Source organism: Rhipicephalus microplus, unplaced genomic scaffold, assembly GCF_043290135.1.
Source record: "Rhipicephalus microplus isolate Deutch F79 unplaced genomic scaffold, USDA_Rmic scaffold_14, whole genome shotgun sequence".
In the NCBI taxonomy this organism is placed as follows: Eukaryota; Metazoa; Arthropoda; class Arachnida; order Ixodida; family Ixodidae; genus Rhipicephalus; species Rhipicephalus microplus.
The window spans coordinates 33500878-33527571 of record NW_027464587.1 but is presented as its reverse complement, the minus strand read 5'-3'; the positions used below and the strand labels follow the sequence as shown (position 1 = coordinate 33527571).

The 26694-nt window shown below is 46.5% G+C and overlaps 1 protein-coding gene across 2 annotated transcripts in view; it reads left to right on the top strand.

Moving 5' to 3' along the window:
* The window catches only part of LOC119180657 (protein aurora borealis), a 221392-nt gene that overhangs the window by 52061 nt on the left and 142637 nt on the right, over positions 1 to 26694 (top strand). For both annotated transcript variants that reach the window (XM_037431768.2, XM_075882950.1), the window contains exons 4-5: positions 18888 to 19012; positions 23137 to 23190. In XM_037431768.2, coding sequence (XP_037287665.2) covers positions 18888 to 19012; positions 23137 to 23190 — 179 coding nt within the window. The remainder of the gene's footprint in view (positions 1 to 18887; positions 19013 to 23136; positions 23191 to 26694) is intronic.

Genomic DNA, 26694 nt, shown 5'->3' with positions numbered 1-26694 from the left:
TTTGCTATGCAAGTGCTAACCTGTGCAGAGTGCAAAGTCACTCAGTCATCTGAAGCAGTTCCGCAATTGACTCAGTGGGTTCATAAAAATCGTCAATGTTTTGTGCTCTCCGTAAAGAAAAGTCACTAAAAAGAAGTTCAGGAGACCTCGGCCTATTGGGATTGTTTGTTTGTTACCACATTGCACAATGCTCTCACCAGTTTCCTGCCTCTCTGCTGAGAATTGTATCCACGTGCTTAGCAGAGTGACACTTCACTTGCTGCTACAGGCAACAGTGACGGCTGTGTGGTCATGTCCAGTCGACAATGGGATGTGGCAACAAGAGTCCTCTAAACAGGGGTGGAAGTACTGCCCTATCCTCCTCCGAAGGTCATTGTTGTGCCCAAACTGCTCTGAAGACGTCCTTGGTCTTTTCGTTAGCTGCTGTTATATGCGACGTTCATGTTCTCTTGCTGGCCTAAGCGAACTGCTGTCATCGTTCTCATCTGATTCACTTTCTGGGATGTTAATAACGGTGTGAAAGAATCAAGCAATGAATGTGATACATAGTTCGCATAGAGTTCCCTATAAATTTTAGACAACTCTATGCCTTGCTGGAGAACGTGACTGCAACATTGTGTTTTCCGTTTCATCGAAACTTTGGTATCGTCAGGGCTGTGATCGTTCGAACAAAAGCTGTGAATATTGATTCTGGGGGTGTGGTCGATGGCGCATGCGTCATCTCGGCTGTTTTCAGATCAGTGCGAATGGCTCGCAAACCCTTTCATGTGCTGCACTCTCAATGTGAAGAGGCTGTGCGAAAAAAGCATCTCTCCCTGGTATGGCGTTTTGTAGAGTTACGGGATATCGAATCCAAACGAGTTAGCTGCTATTCTTACTTTGTGTAACATTCCAATTTGTTGCTGTCACATTCATTGCTGAACCCTTGTGGTGATATTTTTATAACTTGATGGCAACATTTAGAAAAAGAAAGGACGGTAACTGTGTTCAAAAGAAAAGTGTGGTGTGCGGTTCTCGGAATAGCCTAGCAAAGACAGGTGCTCAGAAGTGCTCATCGAGCACTTGCACGCGTGTATTTTCGTTCATTTCGCCGCTGTGCTTTATACGACGCTTATCAACTCTCCTAATGACGGTCACACGTTGAGGCTAAAAATATAAGAAGCGACACCAGCAACTATTCTTTTGAATTTGATCTCACATAAATACAAAATGCTGGTCTAAAAAATAATATTGGGCGTGAGACGCACCACTGCAGTCACGGGCACTGCAAGTGCTGGGACGTGCAAGGTTGTATCACGTCATCTCGCCTAGTTCTGGTGAGGGAAAGCTGGCAGTTGGATGCATTGTTTCTACCGTGACTTCGCAGTGTATTTATTTTTGAACAGCTTTGTTTTTCTCTGGCTTCATGTGTGCGTGCTTCTACAGACTACACAATCCGGAAAGTCGCAGCAAAAGTTACCGGCAGCGTGCCCCAGTGCGCTACGTACGTGAAGGCACTGTCACGGCCGCTGGCTGTGACACTGTCACCTCTCTCTTTCTGTGTTGTTGTGGTTGTTGTTTCAAGTCTATGAGGTTAAAATGAGCACCAATTATGAATGCTCACATGAAAGCAAAACATTTCATTTTCTGCACGGGAGCCTCGTTCTCAATGAAAAATGAATGTGCAAACAGTCTGTAGTGCCACCATCACCATCATCATTTCTGAATCACCGCGCCGCGCCTCTTGCGCAGCAGATGCTAGCTCGAGCTGCGCGAGGATTAGAACAAGCTAGCGCACTTGGTGTGTCGGACGTGGAAAGCCACGCGGCTCCGCTTCAGGCGTGGAATAAAGTGGTGAGAGAACGACACGACCACGTTGGCCGCCGTCCCGTCTTCCTCTCTCGCTACATTGGTGACCCGGAGGACACGCCCTTCGTGGAGCGGCCCGCTGCCATGTTCCCGCAACTCTGCCCGCCAGTGCCGCCGTCCCAATCGACCTACCCCAAGGTATGGTTCATGCAGCTCGATGCCGTTCTTGCGTTGAATGGCGTCACGGACTAGCCGCTGATGCACGCCATTCTTCATGACGCCCTTCTGGTAGAGTTGCGTCATCTCGCTGCCACTTCAAGCACCAGCTCGCAGCCTTACGATGCCCTCTGCACTGCGGTGCTCGCCCGCAACGGCCTCACGTACCGACCGCTTCCAGGGACCCGCGACTTTCGGGCTGTCACTGCGTCGCTACGTGTGCTACCAACCGTGGCCCCACCAGACTCCATGACGACCACCTTGCCGCCCGCCTCGGAGCCTGGCACAGGTGACCTTTCGCCCGTTGTTGACTTCCCGACCTCGAAGCTTCCGCCTTCAACAACGTCCGATAAACGAGACTTAACCTCTCGTCTGGCCACTAGCGACGCGTGTCCTGCGCCCGACTGCCCATCCGCCAAGGTTCTCGACATTTGGGCTGAATGCAACCAGTCAACCATGAGGTTTGTGTTTTCATCGTCCTCGGCCGACGACACTGCAGGCATGCTTACCGCCGGCTCGTCTTGGCCGACCTCCATGGCTCACAACACGGCTGACACGTCAAGTTCTATGACGGCAACATCACCGAACGCCCTGGTGGCTACCACGACTATGGGCATTGTCACGCCCACTATTCACCTCTCGGTCGCGGAACCTTCACCCTCCCCGATGTTGGAAGGCGACTGTCGACCAGCCTCAACGCTCTGCACGTCCTGCCAGCAACGACCACCATCGTCCTCGCAGTTTCCCGCAGCTGAAGTTAAAGCCACCAGCCATCAACCACGGCCAAGCTTCCAAGACGCTACGACTATGACTGACGCGCTTGAGAACGACGTGCTTGGTCCGCTTCAGACAGGGCTCACCAGGCATACCACGCCTGCGGTGGAGCAATCTAGGGGGTGTTGGCTAGAGGCAGCCATCAATTATGCAGACCTGCACGCCAACCCTCGTGCGCGGACTACCGGAGGTCATTACACGAGCACAGGTGTCCCGTCCAATACTCCGGGCGAGCCCACGCTGACTGGGTTCCACCACCACCATTTCCCAGAGCCTTTGCCTCCGGACGGCAACAACCAGACGTGTGTTCACAAGGCCAGCTCGTGTGTCACAACCGCGACGACGCTCATACCTCATACGTGTCTACCACCCATTAATTACCCTACGTCGGCGACGACAACGTGCTTGGCGTTACACATTGTGGCAGCTTTTGAGCCGCTCTGCTACGCAGCCACGAGTTGCAGTCAGAGCCCTGAGGACGGCGCTAGCGCATACTCTGCCTATCCGACGCAATGTCCCACCACTAGTCGTGTACCCGACTACCCACCGTACACTTGGCGACATTGTTAGTACACCTTCCAGCGTGCGTCGGCACGTCTATCTATGCCGGCACGTCAGACGCCGCTCGACTTTGAGGTCTGTGTTGCGTCTACCCCAATGTCAAAACCCGCACTGCCGACCCTCTGCCGACGTTAGCAGCATGACCTCGCGACACACGGTCCACTCTCGGCCTGTCCGACCAGGTCATCGTGAGACCCGCTTGTCAGCAACCAAAGCGACCCGGCACTTCCTTCTTCGTCCCTTGCGCTTCTCCCAGAGTCGCCCACCGGAGACAAACTGCTTACCGATGGCCTATAAACGTTGACAACCTGGACTTGCCAAATGAACACTTTATGGATTGTCGTTCATGTATATAGCATTTGTCGCTCTCTTTCTTTTTTCATGTTCCTTCAAATCACGCAAAGCGCTAGGGGGGGAGCCCTGTAGTGCCACCATCACCATCATCATTTCTGAATTACCGCGCCGCGCCTCTCGCGCAGCAGATGCTAGCTCGAGCTGCGCAAGGATTAGAACAAGCTAGCGCACTTGGTGTGTCGGACGTGGAAAGCCACGCGGCTCCGCTTCAGGCGTGGAATAAAGTGGCGAGAGAACGACACGACCACGTTGGCCGCCGTCCCGTCTTCCTCTCTCGCTACAAGTCCTTTTATGTATACTTTCAAATAGGACGTAGGTGTGTACATATAGGGGACGTTGCTGTCATTACGTTCAAGAATGTGAGCCGTTGTCTGAATTGTCAGAGAGTCAAGACATAGCCCGCAAGTTTAGTGCATTTCCCTTTATTTTTTTTAATTTTATCTCTTACAATCTATTTCGTGGCCAGTTGCTTCTCCGTGTTCAACCAGCCTGTTCGTCGAAACCTTCTTTCTTACATCGTAGATGTGCCGCACCAGTCTTTGCTAAAGCTTACTTCTCTCGCTGAGGTGACCTAATCGCAGTCTGTGCCATCCCCACCCTCCTCCACGGGTGTCCGTCCCCATGTGTGTGCCTGACCACATGGATTTCCATCCGCCAGTGGCGTAGCCAAAGGGTTGCACACCAAGCCCGTGCCACTCGCGCTATTGCAGATCTTCTAGCTCATGCTCTGTCAATATCAGCACTTGCTAAGCCTACAGCTCTCAGAAAATGAGTGCGGTGCTCAGAAACAGCACCGAATTGTTATGAATACGTTGCCGGCGATGCTTGTGGACACAAACTTAAAGCCAACACAATCATTAGTTCGTGACTAACAGCCCACGCAATGCGCATGTGCCTGGTGTGCCACCTCCTGGCTACGCCCCTGGCACACACCCATTGGAGGAATGGGCTGAGTAGACGTGCAACGTGTATGAGACGACAGATGTAGTACTTGCTAGTAAGACGCCGCGAGTTCTTGTATCCATGTAGCTTGGATTTATGCGAGACTGTGTTGACACATATATCTGAAATCCCGACTTCGATGTCTAAACAGAAAGTGTTAATGTTTAAGGTAGCAGCATTAAAAAGATATTCAGTGCGTTCTGAGGCACCGCGATACTCCTGTTACTGTTCTAGACACTAGTTTTCTATGCATAGCAGGAGTTTCAAGCTCATTTAGTTTTGCAAGGGTCAGGGAAGAGGTAAAAGTGGAATGGGGGGGGGGGGGGGAAGCAGGAGGCTAGTATGAATACATTGTTAGCAAACGCTAACATTGAAAAGAAAACCTTTCTCAAATTTCAAGATTTTGGGTCAGGGTTGCACCCAACAACATGCCGATGCCGCGATCTTCAAAATGAGTAAATTCTGGATGCCGATTGTGCGATACTGTTTTTATTTCATGGTATACACTTCAACACATGGTGGTCACATTGTGTGCCTCAGGAAAACAATGCTTTAGACCAATCGTTTCTGTGTAGCTCACGCATATGCTTATTGTGAGAACAAAAATTAAACATGGGACGAACATACCAATGTGCTTGCCGCGGAGCACGTGTTTGTAAACCTTTATTTAGAGCAATGCAAAATTTTCTAAAATTTGTGCGTGCTCTTTTAATCTCTTCGCAACCGAACAAATATGTACAAAAAATACAGTCAGCAAAATATAATTTCATGTGGTTTTACAAATCAAAAATGCCTAAAGAACTTTCCGACAGAAATTTCATTTTACAGATGGTATACAGGTGTCAACAAACGAAGATATTTGCAAACATGGTAAAAACACCGCCAATAAATTCAAAAACTGGCTTTGGCTGCATCAAATATTTTTTTAATGATTCCTACAAACTAATAACACAACTTCTGTTGCCAGTACCTTATAGGATAACAAAATATAAATTGCAAAACAGTCAAAACTAAGCAGCAACGCAATGCACAATCTGCCCATCGTTGTTTTGTTGCATTTTTGAACCAGCCACTAAAGCCGACTTCTGCTGCCCACTCTTGGAGTATGTGTAAAGGCCACTGGGTGACAAAAGTGCGATTTTTTTCAATGCTGCTGAGCTGTTGGTTGTTGTCCAATTTGCATAAGAAGTAATGTACATGAACTTAAAAGAAGGTAAATGTTCATGCACAAGCTATGGCACAAAGGGAGCAAGTGAAGAAAAATGTTTCCGCAATGCAGCACTTAAAAAAGAAATAAAGAAATCTGGCACAGTATCCCTCCACCGCATTTCCTATGAAACCTTTGCTTTTGCGAAAGCGAGGGTAGATGTTTGAACTGACATCGGTACACTTCACGGGGCCACAGTTTAGATTACGCGGGTCTGGTCTTGACGAGTATAGGTGAGACTGTCCACAGCCGCATATTTCCAATAAAGGCCACAGGAACGGTACAGTTATTAACAGCATACGGGACAGAGCCCGTCAGACGTTACGATAAAAGTTAATCGCGCAAAAATTAAAAAAGAGAGAGAAAGAGAAAGCACGCTCTAGCTTCATCTTCAAGCCCAGATCACCATAGAATATCCAGCCTTGTGCGCCTAGCCTTCTGAACTGCTAGCCTGATTTGGTTCTCAGTGCATGCCTCAACTATGCTGTAAGGACACGATCGACTATGCGCGCAACATTAGCTGTTTCAAAGTTTATTTGAATGCATACTGCAAGCACAGTTATAGTTACCCTACGCCAAAATTCCTCCCTTTGCGAATCGGCCAAGGACTCACTACACAATCGTTAGGCAGCATGTGAACACATGCAGCTGCTCGCTTTGTTGATGCTTTTGCAGCTGATGATGAAATGCCTGAGCATAATGAGATGAATTGGCCTTTAAAACACCCACTCGTAGCTCAATTCACGTATTTTGATGCCTGGTGCGATTCTACGCTTCTGCCACGCAATATATTGTCACGTGCTTACTCAAGAAAGACGATGGCAGTTGTGCATATGTGACGAAGGACTACGAAATGGACGAAAAAGAAGAACTCGCTTGCGCATCCTAATCAAAAGGTCGACCTGCTTCTGGTGTCTCAATCTTTGCGGCAAGACCTCTGTTTCGACGTCGTGACACTGGTGGAGGTGCTGGAGCCTACAACCTGATGCAGAACAGTCTTGCTTGAACCCGTTCACCTAGCCCAGAGACTCAGCCCCTCGTCACGACTCCGGTGCACCGATTCAGTCGCACCTACTAGTCCTAAGTCCGGAGTCCGCACCTGTTCCGCCTCTGGCCAGCATAGCAGCTCCTACCACATCCAGGGTTACCCTTCCATCGCAGACCGCTATTCCCTTGCAGGTGACTGTTGAACATCCTTGCACTCCTGAAGTTTTCCGTGGGGAAGAGTACGAGGATGTTGAGGACTGGCTCGAACAGTTCGAACAGTTCGCTGTATCTAACCACTGGAACGAACAGCACAAAGTTAGCCGTGCATATTTCGCACTGAAAGATAGTGCTCGCACGTGGTACGAAAGGCACGAGGCTGCTTTCTAGTCTTGGGAAGATTTCCGTCGAAAGCTCCATGCCAAATTTTTGAACTCGGACCGATGAGATCGGTCACAGCAACTGATTGAGGCTCGCGTGCAAAACCCCAACGAAACAGCCGCCATGTACGCAGAGGGTATGATCCGTCTGTTTCGACGAGCTGACCCTGACATGCCTGAGGCGGAGAAGGTGCGTCATCTAATGCAGGGTGTTAAGCAACCAGTGTTTGCGGGCCTTGTACGAAATCCACCTAAACAGTAGATGAGTTCGTAAGAGAGGTGACTGTCATCAAGCGCGCACTGCAACAACGATACCGACACTTGACCGCCGAAGTTCCTCATGCCGAAATACTGCGTGAGGAACTTCGGGCCCTCTTAGTTACTCCTACCCGACCGCTTGTCGCATCTGTTGCCGAAATCGCCCGTCAGCTGTTGAGGCAAGCCGTTAACACCACCCGCGCTAAGTCCTGAGCCACATCCAGCAAGCTACGCTGATGCGGTCTGTCATCCTCCATTGTCATTCGAGGCGACGCCCTTCCAGGCACGACCCGCTGCCGTACCTTGGTGGCAACGGGCTTCCATGATACGACCAGCAGTTCGCCGAACTCACTTATGGCGCATGGCCGACCGTCGGCCTATTTGCTTCCGCTGCGGAGAACCAGGCACATTGACCACTATTGCCGTCATGGCGATTCTGGGTTCGAGAACTTTTCTCATCCTGCTTCTTTCCACTTTGAAGACCATCACGCTCGCGATGCCGATCAACTGTCGACTGGCCAAGCAACTACACCGCGTCGCTGGCGATCTCCATCTCGTGCGCGTCATCGTAACTTCTCTCAGAGCTACACGGACGTCACCAGAGGCCGTTCTCCTAGCCCGTGCCGGGGAAACTAACTGCTGCGACCTCCGGGGGCAAGGTTGCCAACCATCGAGACACCGAAAAGTTTCCCCTATCATCGCAAGGAGATACGACGACAATGACGACAAACACGACAGTGATTCCTAATACTGATAAAGTTGTACGTGCTGATCTTGGCGTTCTCATTGACGGACATCACGTTACAGCACTGGTCGACACTGGCACCGACTTCTTAATCATGTGACAAGAGCTCGTTGACCACCTTAGAAGGTCAAGACACCGTGGACAGGGCCACACGTAAGGAGTGCTGGTGGTCAGCTGATGACTCCCACGGGTAAGTGCACCACTCGACTTCGCATCGGGTATTCTAGCTTCATGGCCACTTTCGTCCTGTTGTCAGACTGCTGTAAAGAGCTAATTTTGGGCATGGGTTTTCTTCGAGATCATGGCGCTGTAATCAACATCCCTCAACGTATGGTGACGTTTTGCGCACATCTGTATGTCGACAACAGCAGCGACGAGCTAGCGGCCGTTTGCGAATAGCTGACGATATGACGCAACCATCGAGATCCTGCTGCCTTGTATCTGTGTCCAGTAGGTGGCCTTGTATAAAGATGTGACAGCGGAGCACACAGTCGCTCGTTTGCTAACGCGAGGCATTTCCATCGCGAGAGGCATCCTGGCGCTTACTGGTGGACAGGCAGAAGTGCTCCTCACAAACTTCACGAACGAGCGCTGTCAAATCCAGAAGGGTACCGCAATCGCCTACTACGACAATATAGACCAAGCCGAGGATTGCTTTGCTTTGCAACCAGACGACGAGACTGGCCCTGCCTCGACAACTTTGTCGGTGGATATCTGCTCCACGCTACCGCCGCCTGATGGGAAGCGCCTGCTTGAACTTATACACCAATTCAAAGACTGCTTTTCGTGTACGTCAAAGGTCCAGCAAAATACCATTGACCAAGCACTGCATCATTACTGAAGACAACATGTTACCGATTTGACGCAACCCCTACAGTCTGGCTCCGAATGAACACAAGGAGATTCAGAAGCAAGTACAGGAGATACTCGTGGATGACGTCATACAGCCTTCGAAAAGTCCTTGAGTGTTCCCCATTGTTTTGGTCAAGAAAAAAGACGGCAGCTTGCGCTTCTGTATTGATTATCGCAAGTTGAACCAAGTCACGAAGAAAGAAGTCTATCCACTGCCTCGCATAGACGATTCACTCGATCGGCTGTGTCATGCGCGCTATTTGTCTTCAATGGACCTCATAAGCGACTACTGGCAGATAGAGGTCGACAAGAGAGATTGTGAAAAAACGGCCTTTGTGACGCTCAATGGCCTTTACGAATTTAAGGTGCTTCCTTTTGGGTTGTGCTCAGCGCCAGCCGCTTTTCAGCGTCTCATGGACACTGTACTATCAGGCTTGAAGTGGCAAACATGCTTGGTCTATCTGGATGGTGTTGTTGTATTCTCAGCATCATTCGAGGAACATCTCGGCCGTCTATTAACCGTCCTACAAGCCATACGCTCGGCCGGCTTCACTTCAAGACCGGAAAAATGTCATTTTTGTTTCAACGAACTCAGCTTCCTAGACCACGTCGTCAGTCACGAGGGTGTTCGACCTGACCCGGCCAAAATAGACGCCGTAGCGCAATTTCCTGCACCATGTGACAAAAAGGCTGTGAGATGCTTCTTAGGGTTGTGCGCCTGTACCGGCGATTCATCGAGGACTTTTCCTCTGTTGCGGCGCCGTTGGCACAACTCACACGTGAGGACGTCCCCTTCTTTTGGGTGTGAACAGGAGCAAATGGCATTCAATCAACTACGACAACGCCTGCAAACACCTCCAGTCCTTGAGCACTTCGACCAGGAAGCTTCTAAAGTACTTCACATTGACGCCAGCAATGTAGGTCTGGGTGCCGTTCTGGTGCAGTGACAAGACGGCTGTGAAAGAGTAATAGCCTACCCCAGCAGAACTCTCTCTCACACGGAGGAGAACTACTCGACCACCGAAAAGGAATGTCTTGCCGTGGTGTGGGCAGTCATCAAATTTTGTCCGTATTTGTAAGGCCGCTGCTTCAAGGTTGTTAGCGACCATCACTCTTTGTGCTGGCTCACCAACCTTAAAGATCCATCTGGCCGTTTGGCGCGCTGGAGCCTAAGGCTTCAAGAGTTCGACATGACCATCGTCTATAAATTTGGGAAGAGGCACACCGACTGTCTCTCACGGTCGCCAGTGGAAACTGTCCCTCGTAATGACGAAAACATCGACGCAGCATTCTTGGGAGTTGTCAACACGGCCACTATTGCAAGAGAGCAGCGCAGTGACCCTGAGCTGTTACCACTCATTGAATATCTAGAAGGACGACATAAAGACGTGCCGGGGCTATTTGCGAGACGACTGCCATCTTTTAGCTTGCGAGATGATGTTCTCTATAACAAAAACTTTTCACCAACCGGTAACCCGCACTTGCTCATCGTGCCTGCCTCTCTTCGATATGAAATTATGAAAGCGTGCCATGATGAAGCAACTTCTGGTCATCTAGGCTACACCCGAACATTTTGCCGACTACAATGCAAGTACTACTGGCCAAAGTTACCTGCTGCTGTTAACCATCACATGTGAACTTGCACAGACTGCCAAAGACGCAAAGCCCCTCCCAGCAAGGAAGCCGGTCTTTTACATCCAGTGGAAGCACCAGAAAAGCTGTTCACCAAAATTGGAATAGATTTCCTGGGTCCCTTTCGAACTCCCACAACAGGGAACAGATGGATTATTGTGGCCACCGATTACCTCTCCCGTTATGCAGAGACTAAAGCTGTGCAGTGCGGCACAGCAGCAAAAGCAGCTCAGTTCTTCATCGCAAACATCGTCCTTCGGCATGGCGCTCCGACAACAGTGATCACAGACAGAGGGCCTGCCTTCACCGCAGAGATTTGGGAGTCGGTTCTCAGACTCAGCGGTACAGCTCACCGGAGAACAACTGCATACCATCCGCAGACAATAAGACTGACGGAGTGCCTCAATAGGACCCTCACAGACATGATCAGTATGTACGTTGACACGGAACATAAAAACTAGGATCAGATATTGCCGTACGTGACCTTTGCCTATAACACTGCTCGACAAGAAACCACTGGAACGACACCATTTAGTCTGATCTATGGTCGTGAAGTCACGACAACGTTGGAGGCCATGTTGCCGCATGAGTGTGACGACATCCATGTAGACGCTGAAGAATTCACTCAGCGCACCGAAGAAGCCAGACAGCTCGCACGCGTGCGCATCCGTCATCAGCAGCATCATGATGCACAATGCTACGACACCCGACACAAGTTTATTAGCTTCACACCAGGCGACAAAGTCTGGGTCTGGATTCCGATACGTTGACGTGGACTGTGAAAAACTGCTAAGACGGTACTTTGGCCCATACAGCATCACACGACGCTTGAACGACGTGAATTACGAAGTTCTTCCCGACACTAAATGTAGTTCTAAGCACCAAAGCATTCACCCGAAGTCGTGCACGTCGTGCGTATAAAACCGTATTTATCGAGTTAATTAGCTGCCGGTTACCGTTTTGGTACGACCACTTCACACACCTGTCACGACGTCAAAACAGAGGTCTTGCCACAGAGATTGAGACACCAGAAGCCGGTTGATCTTTTAACTAGATCGCGCAAGCGAGTTCTTCTTTTTCGTCCATTTTGTAGTCCTTCGTGGCACATGCACAACTGCCATCGTCTTTCTTGAGCAAGCACGTGACAATATTATGCACGAAGAAGACTCCTATTACATGACATACATACGTTTTTTTTTATTTCTCAAAGCAGTTTCAACAAATATCATGGCTCTGTGGTAAAGCACTTACTTGCCACACAAACGGCCTGGGTTTGATGCTTACTCGCACCCCAAAATTGTTATTATATACTTTATTTGCACGTTTTTCAATTTTTTGGTCAGAGACAAGATGATGATTTTTCACTCGCAACGAAGGACACCAACGTCGGAATTCTGCAAAGTGAGCTCTTTGACGCAATGGCGTTAAAAAGCAACGTGTTACAATAACATTTGAAGGTAGAAACCTGCAGTACACTTGCTAATGCAATAAGTTGTACAATTGCGGATGAGACTTATTTTAGGACATATCTACTCACAATGTGAGATAGGCACATTAAGAATTCCTAGCCCCTTTCTCGAGCTCCCTTCACTTCACGTGGTGTTGCATTACCGCTGGGACTCACCAGTCTTATGACCAAGTGACGATGCCACGCAATTACATCATCGTGTAATGTCACAAATTACTGCGATATAGTGAAGTATGTCACACAAGTTATTGTACCGCTTTATTCACCTGATCGACGCATTTGGCTCAACGAATACCTTAGGCCGTCGCCCTATAAATATATATATTCAGATACTTAAAGCACCCTAAAGGCATTATTGTTGGGGGAAAACAAAAATAAAATAATGCATTACAGGTGGTATACAACATCAAAAGTTAACATACCACGATCAGCAATGCGTTTAAGATTACAGAAGACGTGACCCATGTACATTCCGGACAGATCACTAGAAAAATATATCACGTCGAACCTAGAGCAGTACAAAAACTACAGAAAAGCAAAATGGTTAAAGAAAAAAACACATATAGATGGACAAGTTTATTAAATGCCGTATAGAGGTCCGGCGAAGCTGACAAGACCCTCGCCCCTTTTTGGACCTGCTGGTGCACTGCGAGAGGTAGCGTCAAGACATAATGTTTTGGGACCTGTTGGTGGGCTGGGAGAAGGAGCATGGGAATTCATCACGAGCCTGCTGGTCAGCCGGGAGTTGGGTAGTGCAAGAGCGCTGCGCATCAGTAAACGACAGCAGAGCAGCAGGGACAGTCGACGTGGCTGACTTCAGACAATGACAGGGGTGGTCCGGTCGAGCACCTGGAGCACCAGAAAAGCTGCCGCAACTAGGGTTGGTGACCCGAGGAAGTGCAGGGCACGATCCTTTCACCATTCTTAAGTGACAAGATGCGCTTGTTCATTGCCAATCAATCTGAAGCTGGGGTAATGGCACACTAGGATTTAAAATCAAGAGTGCTTAAGGAGCTGCGTCTGACTCTGAGCGAGTACCGTCAAGTGTTTCTGCAAATTAAAAGAGAGGCAGATGAGTCTCGGAACCAAGTGAAAACACACTTGGAGACTGTGTTAATTTACTACCTTAGAAGTATAGAGGTGGAGTCATTTGGATATCTTTGCATTGATTCCTCTCTTGCGACAAAGTGCACCAAACCAGATTTACTGTGCTATCCTGATGATATCAACGAAATTACGCCAAGCTGTGCCAACGTCGGATTTGGGAGTGTCTGTCATTGGCAGTAGCCATGCCAGCATGTCAATACATAGGCACCTTGTTCTCGTGGCTACCAAGTCACAATCGCACACTTATTTAATACCGCTGAATAAACTGGGGTCGCGAGTGGGTCCTAAAATCGACGATGCTATGTTTGGTGCCGACGCAACTCTATTGTGCAAGTCTGTTTAATGGCGAAACAAGCTCTCTGGAGGGCCTCGTGGTGTCTAATCCAATCGGTAGCGTGAAACTGTGGCGGTGATTCATCGCCGGACATCGTCCATTCCAGGAACGCTGCTGATAGTTCGTTTGAAGAGTTGCGCGGCATAAAATATAGAAATTGTCACTAAATTGTGCACGCGCACCACCAAAGTGTCAGTCACGTCTATGTTTGGACATCGTGATCTAATTTTCCAAGCTTCGCATCCTCAGAAAAACACGTAAATGGTGGAAAGGCGTTGACACCTTTCCTCAATATACTTTATGCATGGAGCACCATACAAAAGAGCTTTTTCATAATTCCTTCCATCAGCAGATCCGCGTTTATAATCGCTGTGGTGGTAAAAGCCCCTAAATGACCTTGCCCTTTCGTACTCAAGGTTACTAGGCTCTGAATGGAAAATTCTCGTGTGCTGTCTTTTTAAATGTCATCTCATTTATAAAGGCATGCTTCCTGGTTGTAGCAGTAGCAATTCAATTTTAATACCTGCAGCTATAGTGAGGCCATCGCCTGCGTCTGTGGTGTCGGAAGGCCTTGGAAGCGCCTATGTCTTGTTACACGTCCGCCTATCTCTTTCCAGGGTAAATAGCTGACGGTTACAAAAAAAAATTAACATCATGACATCGTGTTTATTGCTTCGTTTTGAAGGGAGGTGTGGAGGGGAAACTGCTGCGTCGCTTGAAGTAGCTGGCGCACACTATCTCAAGGCATAATTAGACTGTTAGTTAACTTTCTGTGCTACTAACATCTGCTTTGTGTTTAGATACTGATAGCACGAAAGCTTCGGCAACTAGTGTTCATTAGCTTGTATTCTTTTGAGCTACATGATATTGGATCACAATTTGTTGATTTCACTTAATTAAGCTCTTAAGAGTGAGTGCGGTACCAACAAATTGTATTGTTACACCAAATAATAAGGCTTGACGTCATCTGTGAGAAGCGCTAGGGGGGGTTGCCATTTCCAAGGTACGCGCACTCGCAATAACTTGCTGCACGCGTGGTGTTCAATATCTGCGACTTGGGTGGCTAGAGACCCCCGAAACATCGCTTGCACGCCGATGCACATGCAGATGGAATCAGACTTGTCTAGTGTGCCCAGCTGGCTACTCCAGCTGGCATTTTCTTCAGAAATGTGTAAAGATAGACGGGGTAATTTTATCCAACATGGTCGTACTGCGTGTTGGGCCCTTGTGGTGTAATGCAAGCATCAATGGAACCTTGTAGCTAACGCGAGATAAAAGCCGCAGCTAACAACAGTGTCGAGAGGCACATGCTCTGCTGCTCTAGACCAGTGTGATTCCACTGCACAGCATGATTGGCACATACGAATGGACCTCCGAGACGGCGCGAAGATGATGTGGTTGCCTTGAAAGCGAAACACTTTTTGCACAGTCTGTTCGCGTTGAGAGTACAAGGTAGAAGGGTATACCAGTCGTAAATAGCGTGTGCGCCAGCGATCACACCTCTAAAATCAAAGCTCAGACCTCCCCTCCCCCCTTTCGCGTTCCTAGCTCGATCCTTCCTGTCCCTTGGACACGGGCGGCGCGTTCCTCTCTGCTTGAGTAACAATCGATGTTAGGCCTGGAAGGGGGGGTGATGTTATTGCATCTGCCCTCAGTGGAAAGGAGATAGGTCAGCTCTGCTTTAGCCGCTTTCATCGCCCCCGCTTGCAAGTTTTTACCCGCGTCGCATGTAAAAACTGTGTGCTGAGGAATGTTATCGATTGGGACATTACACAAAACATGACAGCCAGTGGCGTAGCCCGAGGGGGGGGGGGGGGCACATGGAAGATATAGCGCACAATAGCGTTATGTTTGCGTGCCCCCACCAAATTTTTAAAGGACCTGTCTACCGTCCTTCATTGCCATCTTGTTTTGTGTCGCAATAAAGACCGTATCATGTGAAGTGTCTAACCTTGCAGCGGTTTCTCTGGAAAGTGCGTAGAAATTTTTAAATCAGAATTTTTCTGTCACCATTATGTCTCTTTCCATCGGGGAGATGAATGCCCACAACACTGAAAGTCGAAAATTGAAATGGGGTGTGGTTTTCGAAGGCTTCATCAAGTTTGGTTATTAATAAAACAAATATCTTAGTGGTTGTTTTAGGCACACACTTTTCTGTTGTTCTCATGAGTGGCGGCGGACGCCGTGGTCGTGTTTCTCTGCTGTTTGCAGGCAGACATGCAGACAAGCGAACACACTGCTGGCAGGGCCACTAGGCGCCTATTTGAGCACATGAGGAAAAAAAAAGCAAAAATTCGTCTCTGGCGCCGCCTAAAGCTGCCTCAAATGCATGAAATACAGTTTCAAGTTAAATGTGTTTGTTTTTAAGCAAAATAAGTTTACCTGCGAGGATTTCTTGTCCTACCAATAGATTGTCAATATTGACCATATTCGCTGTTGGGCGACGCTAGTGGTCACTTTTTATTGACTTTTAACATCAAGTAAAAATTATAATTTCTTGTTTCTAGCCCGAAAGCATGCTCGTTGCCGCCGATGTGATGAAGGATCTTTTCATTTGCGCCACAATCGGACAAAATTTTTCCGAGTGGTAGACAGTCCCTTTAAAAATTTATGGATACACTTCTGGCAATGGCGAAAACCAGTCGGCAATGTCCATATAATTGCTACCCCACTAAAAACAAAATGGATCTCGCCTTCGAGTTGTTTTAGGCGTTTGCGTAAGGTACTCTGTGAGATTTTTTTAATGCACTACATTATAGAGGACTCAATAAGGGGTTTTTGGAGAATAGACAGAATGCCCAAGCCACATAAATTATTGCTGCAAAAAGAAAACGAAGTTTTTTAAATTTTGTAGTTTCAGCTCGGAGATGGGAGATGAGTAGCGGAGGAGATTGGCTTTCTGAGACTTGCTGAATGTCGTCACATTACGCCCAGCAGTCTAATCAGTCATGAAGAAAAAGAACCTTTTTTATTCTTGAAGTCAACTTAGGGAAAGGTACTTGGGACTCTGTAAGTCACTAGCATTGTACGTCACAGCGTTTGTCTACCATATCTGCTGATAACCACGTAGGTATATTTATATTGTTATTTCATGATATACAGTTTTATTCAACCAGTATTTTGTTCATTTGCTACAAAAACATTCACTGAACAAGCTTTTCCAGGATGCTCAACAACATGATGCCATTATTTTTCCATCATCAACTGAAATAGGGAGTGCTTCTAAGATTATTGGTTCCATGAAATTTGCAATAAATATACATATTTTTAGTTCTTCACAAGAACCTCAGAATAATTTTTCATGTCTTCTTTCATGTCTTGTTGTAGTGGCACTGACCACTAAAAGAAGGATTGTTCTTTCTGGTGTGCAACTTTCATCAAATTTAATGATATCTATCATAAATAAAAACTCAATTTTAACATTAAAACTAGTTTTGCTCAAAACACAAATTTGCCATTTTTTTCAATGTGCCCCTCCTTTTTCAGGCACTTCTAGTGCTCGGATCTGTATGAAATTTTGCCCAAATTTTTTCCAAAATATGAAAAATGCAATTACCTATCTTAAATTTTAATATTTTATTGTATAACAAAAATTGTATGTAAACCTTCACTAGGGTAGGTGAAATATGAACTTTTTACGTCTATTATTTTTCACGCCTATTACATATTTTGTATGTGTTTCCTAATCAGTTATTTGCATTTTACACTTTATTTGAAACATTATGAACTATAAATGATAAAAAATTATGACGTTTAGGGATGAAAAGAGGGGGGGGGGGGGCAAAAGGATTAAGGTTTTCACTTTGTCATGTTGCAGAGCTAAAAGTATGCAACTTGCAAGAAAACTAAATATTTATCTGAAATCGGCATAAAAAGTTTCATATACAGCACAAGTTTCATTGCTCTAGGGTGAATATTTAAAAAAAAGTCTTCGAGTAGCATCTCCCCTTAAGTGATTCGAAGAGACTAATATTTTCAGTGATGTGAAAATGTCTTAGTTGTTATATTGGGCTTTTTTTGTTTTCGTTGTGATTGGTGCTATACAAACTTGCCTCCAAGTCTAATTCACCAACTATGTTTATTAGACGTGTTCTGTAAGAATACTTTTGTAGATTAAATAAGGTAGCGTTTGTGAAAGGAGTTCATTATTAATTGTATCCTTTGTGTGCGATTCATTGGGGCTAGGCTATGCATCTGTCGCCCCCTTTTTGAGTGTGTTACGTGGAGCCTGGAGGGCACATGGAGTGGGTCTCACGTGTTGGGACAATGACTATGTGGTGTGGTGAATTCGAAAAACAATAGCCGCAGGACTATGCACGGTGCGTGGGCCCTGTTTCAAGCTAATGCGAACTTGCTGGCGCTGTGGATTTCATTCAGAGTGCATCGTAATTGTTGTGCATTGCGAGATTTTCTCTCGGAGGACCATTTAAGTAGTATTTATATGTATTCATGTATTTGTATACATATTTTTATACATATGTATTTATTCAGCAGAGCAACTAAAGTGTTGCTCTGCTGAACACATGAATAAGAAAAAGTAAAAATAGTGCAGTAAAGGTTTGTCGATTTCACACCTGCTAGTTCGGAAAACCAGATGATTCGGGCACATTCTCTGTTTCTGACAAGCATATCTATTGTTTATGGGTGCCGACCCTCAATAATTCGTTCATATCTGGCTGCAAGGCGACCCAGTTAATTCATACAATTATCGTAGCATGAAGTGCCTCAAATGTGCAGCACAAAGGAAAAGAAAATGGCATTTGCAGACTACCAAAACGAGATGGTGCAGTTTGCATTGCGATTGTACAAACTGTAAAGTAACAGTGGTAACAACTTTTCTGATTAGTTTGCATTACTTAAGCTGGGAAGGTGTTTAACCATGGTCTTTTTGCAAACAAAGCCGTAAGTGGTGAAAAATATGGCTTTTCAATTGCATTTTTGCACAGTACAGAAATTAGGTATTCAAGAAAATGAGTGTCCTTACATAACATACATTTTATTGTTTTGTGTACACTTTTGATAATTTGAAATTTGGTTCATTCAGACAGTTTTTTGAGGTCCTGTGAATTCCAAATTAACGGGCTTTTACTGTACATCAGGCAGGCACATTCCAAGCTTAGCTTTTCCCCATTTGCATAATAGAGCAAAGGCTTCTGAATTTTGTTACTGGCAGATTTGATTCGCACCTGGAGGTGGGGTATATTATACGTACATCTGCTAATACTTCTGAGTGGCAATTTTTTTTGGAACAAGGCTTGAAATATTGATCTGTTCCACTCATGCAGGAGCGATGCCCTCTACGAGGAACAGTCTCAGCAGGCTATAGAACTGTTTTTCTCACGCCACGAGATTGTTCCTTCACCATGGGAGGCGCCGTCGAAGACTAAGAGTGTGTCTGCGGCGTCCAAAGGTACGTGACATTAAAATATAAAAAATAGGCACAGCTGGGCAAGTTCGTGTAATATCGCTATTGGTAGGCAGCTTACAGTGATGTTCCAATGCATCATTTTTCTGAAATTTCTTGTATCTGTGCCTTGCTTCACGCAATCCAGTGCAGCTTGCTCGAACTGCTCCAAAGTTCATTAATCCACCACCTTTTTGCTCGGCATCGAACCTTCTATGACCCAAAGATATTCTTGGTCAGGCAACATAGGCTTTTGTGAAAAAGCATCACAAGCATTTGACAAGAACTTTGCCCAAGTGAAGACACAGCTGAACAAGTTTAAAGCTAAGGCGATATACTGTGCAAGGATCTGGGGCTTCACAAACTCTCAAAAGCTGTCAGTTCCTCAAAGTGAGCTGCGCCGTCTGTGTTTTTTACAGTGTAAAAACCTGTTGGGTCGACATGTCATTTAGGTGTATTGGTAGTGAACGGGAAACGTAAGCACAAAATGTGAGCAAATTTTTATTAAAGCATACAAATGCACTTGTTGTGGATGATCCTATTCTTGTTACGAAGTATAGTAAGGTTACATAGTAGTTCTTAATAGGCCTAAACGACAGTGGCAATGCATTTTCTATATATGTTGAAGATTTATTTTGCTCGGTTCCCCATGCAGAGTTGTTTTTAATCGTTAGAAACTGTGTAGAGTAGAATGGTGTTCTTGCCTTTGAGAGTGCCACTCAATGAGAGGGCCACAATTTTATGATGTTGCATGAGCTTTACCTGTGCTCGATGTTCGTGTGCCATGATAATCTTGTTTGCATTCAGAGAAAAGGGATCAGCGTAGGTTCATGTGTAGCATCTGTCCCGTGTAACATATTTTTAGCAGATTGTGACAGAGAAGTCGTCGATATTCAGGTTATTGACAATTAAAAAGTGAGCAACATTGCTTGTTGGGCGAATCGAACAAGCCAATCATAATGTTGTGCAGTGCAAAAACCAGACAACAAGCGAGAAAATGAGGACACAGTGCATTCTTCCAACTGAAGTTTATTATATTGGGATGCACGTATATGTGCACAGGCAAAGCAAGAAAAGATAAAAACCAGGAAGGAAAAATCAAAAGGTGAAATTTAAAGTGCCGACAAGTCGCACACGAGCATAACACTGCCCCTTTTCCATGACTCGCCAAAAACAAAAGCTCTTTGTCAGAAAGGTGCAAAGAAAGCATGCTTACTCATGCGTCCCAGACCGTTTGATTTCTTCAGCCTCAATGATTCCCCTTACCCCTTGGTCCCAATTGTGTGCAAGGACCGTGGTTTTTTCAAAGGTAGGGCTACACTTGCAGTCCCGCACATGGATGTTGAGGAGCCCCAATACTGTAGTGTATAAACACTATAGTAGTGCTCATGAAGTCTGTCATTCAGACAGCGTCCCGCCCGACCCATAAGCGAAAGTTCGTACCATGCATTCAAGACGTTGTGTACGTCATTCCTTTGACGTGTGGTAAAAAGTATGTGGACCCACATACATTCTACATGTCGACATTGTCAGGCCTGTGCCAACCTGTCAGGGCCAAATGTACTCGTTAACTTGTATGGATCGTTTCACTTGTTGGGCTGAGGCTACTGACCTTCCTGATATCACAGCTGGAACTGTTGCTTGTGCTTTCATTAGCCACTGGCTCTGTTGCTTAGGTGTGCCATAATCTATCACAACTGACATAGGAAACCAATTCAAGTCCACATTGTTCACCAATCTGATGAAGCTAATCAGTACATGTGGATCAGAATGACGGCTGATGAGTATTGGAATGAATATCGATGAGTATCTATAGGCAGTTGAAAGCCGCACTTTTTGCAAGGGAAGGACACTCATGAGTCGAAGCACTGTTCATTGTACTCTTGAGGCATACGCACCGTGTTCAAGGTGGATGTCGGATGCAGTGCTGCAGAACTTGTCTATGACACAACCCTGCATCTTCCTGGCGAGGTCTTTGTGCTTGACCGACAACAAGGCCACATTCCTGCTGGGTACTAAGCATCGAGCCTATGTCACATTATGATAAAAGTTGGGCCTACACTTCCACGGCAGGCCAGAGAAAGAACAACATATGTGAGCAGCGAACTTGAGTCGTGTAGCCACGTCTTTTTGCATAACAATGCAGTAGAAAGACCACTACAAGCGCTGTACGATGGACCCTTCAAAGTTATTCGCCATGGGAAGAAGACGATTATCACCGATAGGCGCAGCCACCAAGAAGTTGTCACTGGACCGAGTTAAGCCTGCGCACATGGAAGCCAGGCAGTCCGCGACAGCAATCTCTATCTATCCGCCTGAAACCTGCAGAACAGCGCCACATCCCACACCAGCGGGAGTGACGGACACAGGAGTTCCCTAAGAGACTGAATTTTATCACACACGCAGTGGAAGACGGACAGGTGCACCATATTGCCTCGACCTGTAGCCAGTGACTGCCCTGCCGTTTCATTTCATTCGCGCTGTCACTAAGGGGGAGTACTGTGGTGAATTCTAAGTGCGCCACAGTGCGGCAGGTGGCGCTGCCAGCATGTCGCAGGACGACATTCTTTTTCCTCTCTCTGCACTGTCAACATAGGCCCGCAGCATGAGAGGATAGGAGAATCGATCCTCCAGTTGGTATTGAGACTCTCAGCAACACGCTTCACCTCTCCGTCACTCGCACGTACCAACAAGTGCATGACAGAAGCACAGAAAAGCACCAGGTATCGCACTATTTGAGTTGTTCAAAAATGTGAGGCAGGTTCACCCATTACCAAGTTCTCAGCCACGATTAGCCAACATCATCAGCCACACCATCAGCAAAGTGCGCAGCTATCGGCATAGTGGGTGCTTGACTGCCATTAAGTGATGAATTGCGGTGCAGGTGGGATCTTCCCAACTGTACTTGCAGTAGGTGTCCTAGGAGAATTTGCAGCATTCAGTGTCACTCGTCTGTGTTACTTTTTTTTTTGGTGTCCGTCATTAAGCGAAGCATGGCAAGCAAATGAGGCCTCAATCACACTATCATGTTTTACTCTTATACAGTCGAATCTCGATAATTCGAACTCGAAGGGTCTTGAAGATTTGTTCGAATTAAAAGAAGTTCGAATAAATGAAAGCTAAATAAACCGAGGGCTCTCCATGCAGTGGTGCATGTGCTTGGAGCTAACACACGAGGGGGAAGTTTCAGAAGACATACATTTATTTAGAAATCATGGCACATTCGTTATTATTTGAAGTATTCGGCGATGCGCATCTGCACACGTTTGCCTTGCAGCAAGTCAATCAATACCGCACGCAGCTTGCAAAGCATTTCTACTTCGGCTTCAGCATTCTCCTGGCAAGAGAAGTTGCGTGTGGAAATGTCCAGCGCCAACACTCTCTAAAGACGATGACAATAACGACTGCGTAGTCTCTCCGCTACGCAGCCGCAGCATGGCCAGCACCTGACGAGAAAGAAGAAGCGGATTGGCATTTAAGAGAAAAACAACACTCCACGGCAGCTTTTTTTTTTACTCTCTTTGCGCGCATCGTTGAAAGGAGAAAGGTTACGTGGCAGGGACGGGAAAGAAGGGGGAAGCGCGGCACGGGCCCGTGAGAGACTCTCCCTCCTCCCCTCAAGGCGCAGAGTCATGCTGCCCCAAGGGGCAAAGGCTGCAGAAGAAAGTGCCTTTATCCTTTCCTTCATACACACATTCATTCTACCCAGCGACAGCTTTTTTTTTTTTCGTCCCTCTCTTCGCGCACGTCTTTACGTGGCAGGGACGGAAAAGGGAGAAGCGTGACACGAGCGCGTCGCAGGTCGGCATTTGAGAGAGAACAAACATTCCGCTGCAGCCTTTTCTTTCCTTTTCATTTCCTTCGTGCGCAGCATTGAGGGGTCACAGGTGCCGCCGCAAGATCGGGCGGGGTGCTGAAAGCATTTTCGGAGCACTGTATGTTCGAATTAACTGTCGCAAGTGCTTGCACGTTCGAATTACCAGGCGTTTTCGCCCATTGGAATACAAATAGCTTTGAGGGGACCTCATTGTGAGTTCGAATTGACCGGAAGTTCGAATAAACCGTGTTCGAATTAATGAGATTCGACTGTATGTAAATTTGAAATGTCCTGCTTTTTTTCCCCCCCCCAGGCCTTGGTTGTGGTGATCCCTCGCTCATGAAACAGTGCCCTCTCATGTCCTCAGGTACGTCGTCATTCTCAACATTTGAACATGCTTTACCCAACTTTTTCATTTTCTTCATCTTTCAATGAAAATTCTGCTTGCTGTAATTGGAAAAAAATTATTGTTTACAATAAAGAAGCATTTTTTAAAATTTTTTATTTCAGTGGTTTACCGAAAGGTGTACTGAAAAAAACATATTTAATTGATGAACAAGTATAATATTGGCACGTTCGTATCTCAAGCATTGTTATCGCCCTGCCACACTACATTCAGCACAAACTGCGCCTACGATGTTTGAGAAGCTTCGAGGCTGTAGTAGATTGTTTTGTTAAGATTATGCCCACTTCGTGAACATTACATATTTTTTTGAAACGTACGTCGCTGCTAGCGATAACGCTAGAATATTTCGTGGCAAGTGTATAAATGCCAGCACGCCTTGCCGCTTGTCAGTTGATCGACGGCCGACGCTCTGTTCGCCGCTATCAGTGTCAGTGTCCTGCTGTAATCTGACCTTCCTTTTGCGTGGCCACAGGTTCGGCCGAATAAATAGAATAATCTTCAAAGTACTGTCAGCTTCCCTACGTCGATGTCACGACCCCATGACAATATTTTTGTTGACACTGCTTCAGTACCCTAGTGTAGTTTGTAGAGTGCACTTATTCCAAAGCAACTTTCTGAATTTCCATCACTACTTTAGTAAAAGATGTACAGATGTTCTCAGAACTTACGCCACGTTAGTTCCTGGCTATTAGGATGTGCTTGTGTTTATGATTAATATCCTTAAAGGGGCCCTGCAATACTTTTTCAGCATCTTCTTGATATGTTGCCAATCAGTATTCGAGGCTACTAAGCGCATGTGCTCCAAACATTATAGCACAACACGTGACCGGGAATTTACGATTCATTCTCGATATGCTAGAAATATCTCCCTCCTCTTTTCACAAGCGATATCGTACATACGAAATGACCATGTAATAAGCACAATGTTCATGAAGGTTTGCTGATTTGAGCATCGTGAGTCGCAGTTATTGTAAGTAACTGCCGTAAAATGCTGCCAGGCACCTGTGCTTGGTTGCACATCAAAAATATGCTACTCATTTGAAGAAAAAGTCGCAGTTTTGCCTCAAGGGGGAAGCAATGAATGCGATAGCAACAGCTTGGAATGTAACGCTGAGAATGGCAAGCAGATCCAAATGTGCAGCGCGCTGCTCATGCACAAAGAATGCACAAAAATATGTGCAAGATGAGAGTGAACAAAGTTGACCGCTCGACAGTTAACGCTCTGTTTAAACAAAAACGTTGCACGGAAGATAATCACAAGTACAGATGAGTCAAACTAACAAGTGTCCTGGTTGTTATACTTCATTGTGTATGAAAAGCAAACTGGGCCTGTGCAGCGAGCAAAGTGACCTTTGTGAGCCCGGCAACTAACGTAATCGTTCTGGTGAAAGCCGAAGGCACATTCTCCCCACAGAAGAATAAGCACGCGCGCACAAGCATCTAACCCCCCACGTCATTCGCGGTGCCAAGTAGATGTGGAAGCTGGGCGCTGAGCGCGAGCGTCTTTTTTTAAAATGTTTCTTGAGTTTTATATATATATATATATATATATATATTTAGATGAAATAGATGATGAGAGTTTCTTCCGGCTACCGTAATAAAAGTTATAAACTTCGAGAATAGTGCAGTATAGGAAACAAAACAATAAAATATTTATTTAATCCTAACAGTTTCGGCTGGTGGACCAGCCTTCTTCGGAGGATGTAAGTGAAATGATACAAGTTCCCGTAGCAGAGGGTCACCCTCACAGTTTAAAGACCCTCCAAAAAAAAGAGAGAGAAAAAGACAAGCGGGCGAACGAGGTAGCAACAGACAACAGGAAGCAGAAGAAGGAGAGGAACTAGAAAGGAGCGACGGAGAGCCGCCGGAAACGAGCGGGTAATTCTGGCCTTGTTACTTGGTATAGGTAAGACGCGCCGCCAGCGGAGGCGAAAAAGTTCAAAGTGTGAAAAAAGTTCAAAGTGTGAAAAAATGACAGCTTACCGCGACAGTTATGAAGCAAGCATTTTGCACTGCATAAACCTTATGCACGCATTTGTGATCAATGCTGACGATGGTCAGCAAGGAGCTCACTAACGTTGAAAATGTGGCCACTTTCATGCAGGATTTCCCATTTATTCTTAGTGGCATTGCAGAAGAATGTCTCCCTGCGATATCTTAAATTCCTGCTCAAAGAACCAACGTGCCAATCACGGCCACTTTTGCAGTCAGAGCTGTCAAAGCAATGAGGAGCTTCTGTCTGCTATACGATTCTCAACGTTGTGCATCCGCCACACTACAAGTGGCGCTGCGCGTGGCTTTCAAAGTGCCCCCTATAGGTCCCGAATGGAGTGGATATGTTTACTCGTGAATAAAATAAAAATAGTTAAAAAGAATTTCTTAAGCCAGCTGAAAAACATAATACGTATGTGTAAAGCTTCAAGTGTTTTTCTGGAATTAGTTATGGTCTGAGCAAGATTGGTTCAAGTTTTCCTTTTTTAGATGCGAAGCAGCTCTTTGACAAGCCTGTGTAGCGCTGTTTCTCTATCCGCACCACGTTCCCTTGGCTGCAGTTGTTGGGGCGTTGCCAAGTAGGTCACGTCTTCCCTCGCAGTACGCGCACATTGACGTCACCCTTTCTCTAGCCTGTCTCCCCTCGTTGTCCATAATCTCTTTGCTTCACCCTCTTCACTGCTTGCAACGTTCAAGAGCTTCACCCTCTCCATCACTCGCAACGCTCAAGCCCACTCCTTACGTGGACTTCATGTCACCCGGGCCACTTTTCTCCATCTGTCGGTGAGAAGCCGTGAGCCAGTGGATGCACGCGCTGCGCACGCTTTTAGAATCTCGCTGCGCCAACATGTGGACAAATCGCCGCTGCTTGCTACGCGATCTCGCCAACGGGCGGGACGTCGTCGTGGCATGCTTCCTGCTAGTGTGCGCATTTGCCCGACTGTCGCTGGTGTTGTGACGATTAGCGAAGCTGATCGTATTTGCCAATGGCGATGTCAACACTGACGAAAGGCGAGTCAAGAACACCAATCGTGTTTGAGAATACAGATGGCGCACGGGTAACACCGACTCAACGCGAGCCAGGGAAGTTGAGCGCAAGCAGATTCAACGCGTCCCGCCTTTTGTGTCTTTGCATTTAAAACAAACGTTTACTAGAGTAAACGCTACAGTTTTGCTTCAAACCTAGAGTTTTGCTTCAAACCGTTTTTCCAGTACTAGTGTCGACGCCCGTTTCAACCAGGTCAACGCTGTGTGCACCGCTGCTGCTTCGCATTCCATCAGGGGTCCTTTCGGGGAGATGGTCCATAATTTTTTTCCTCACGCTGTTGATATTTGGAATGGTCTTCCGGGCTCCATGCATGAGCTGTCAAACGATGAATTTGTGTGGCAAATGCTATGTGTTTTTCACTGAGCAGCTGTGTCTACTTTCCTGATGTTCTGTTCATTCAATCTGTATACTTGTTTTTTTTTTCA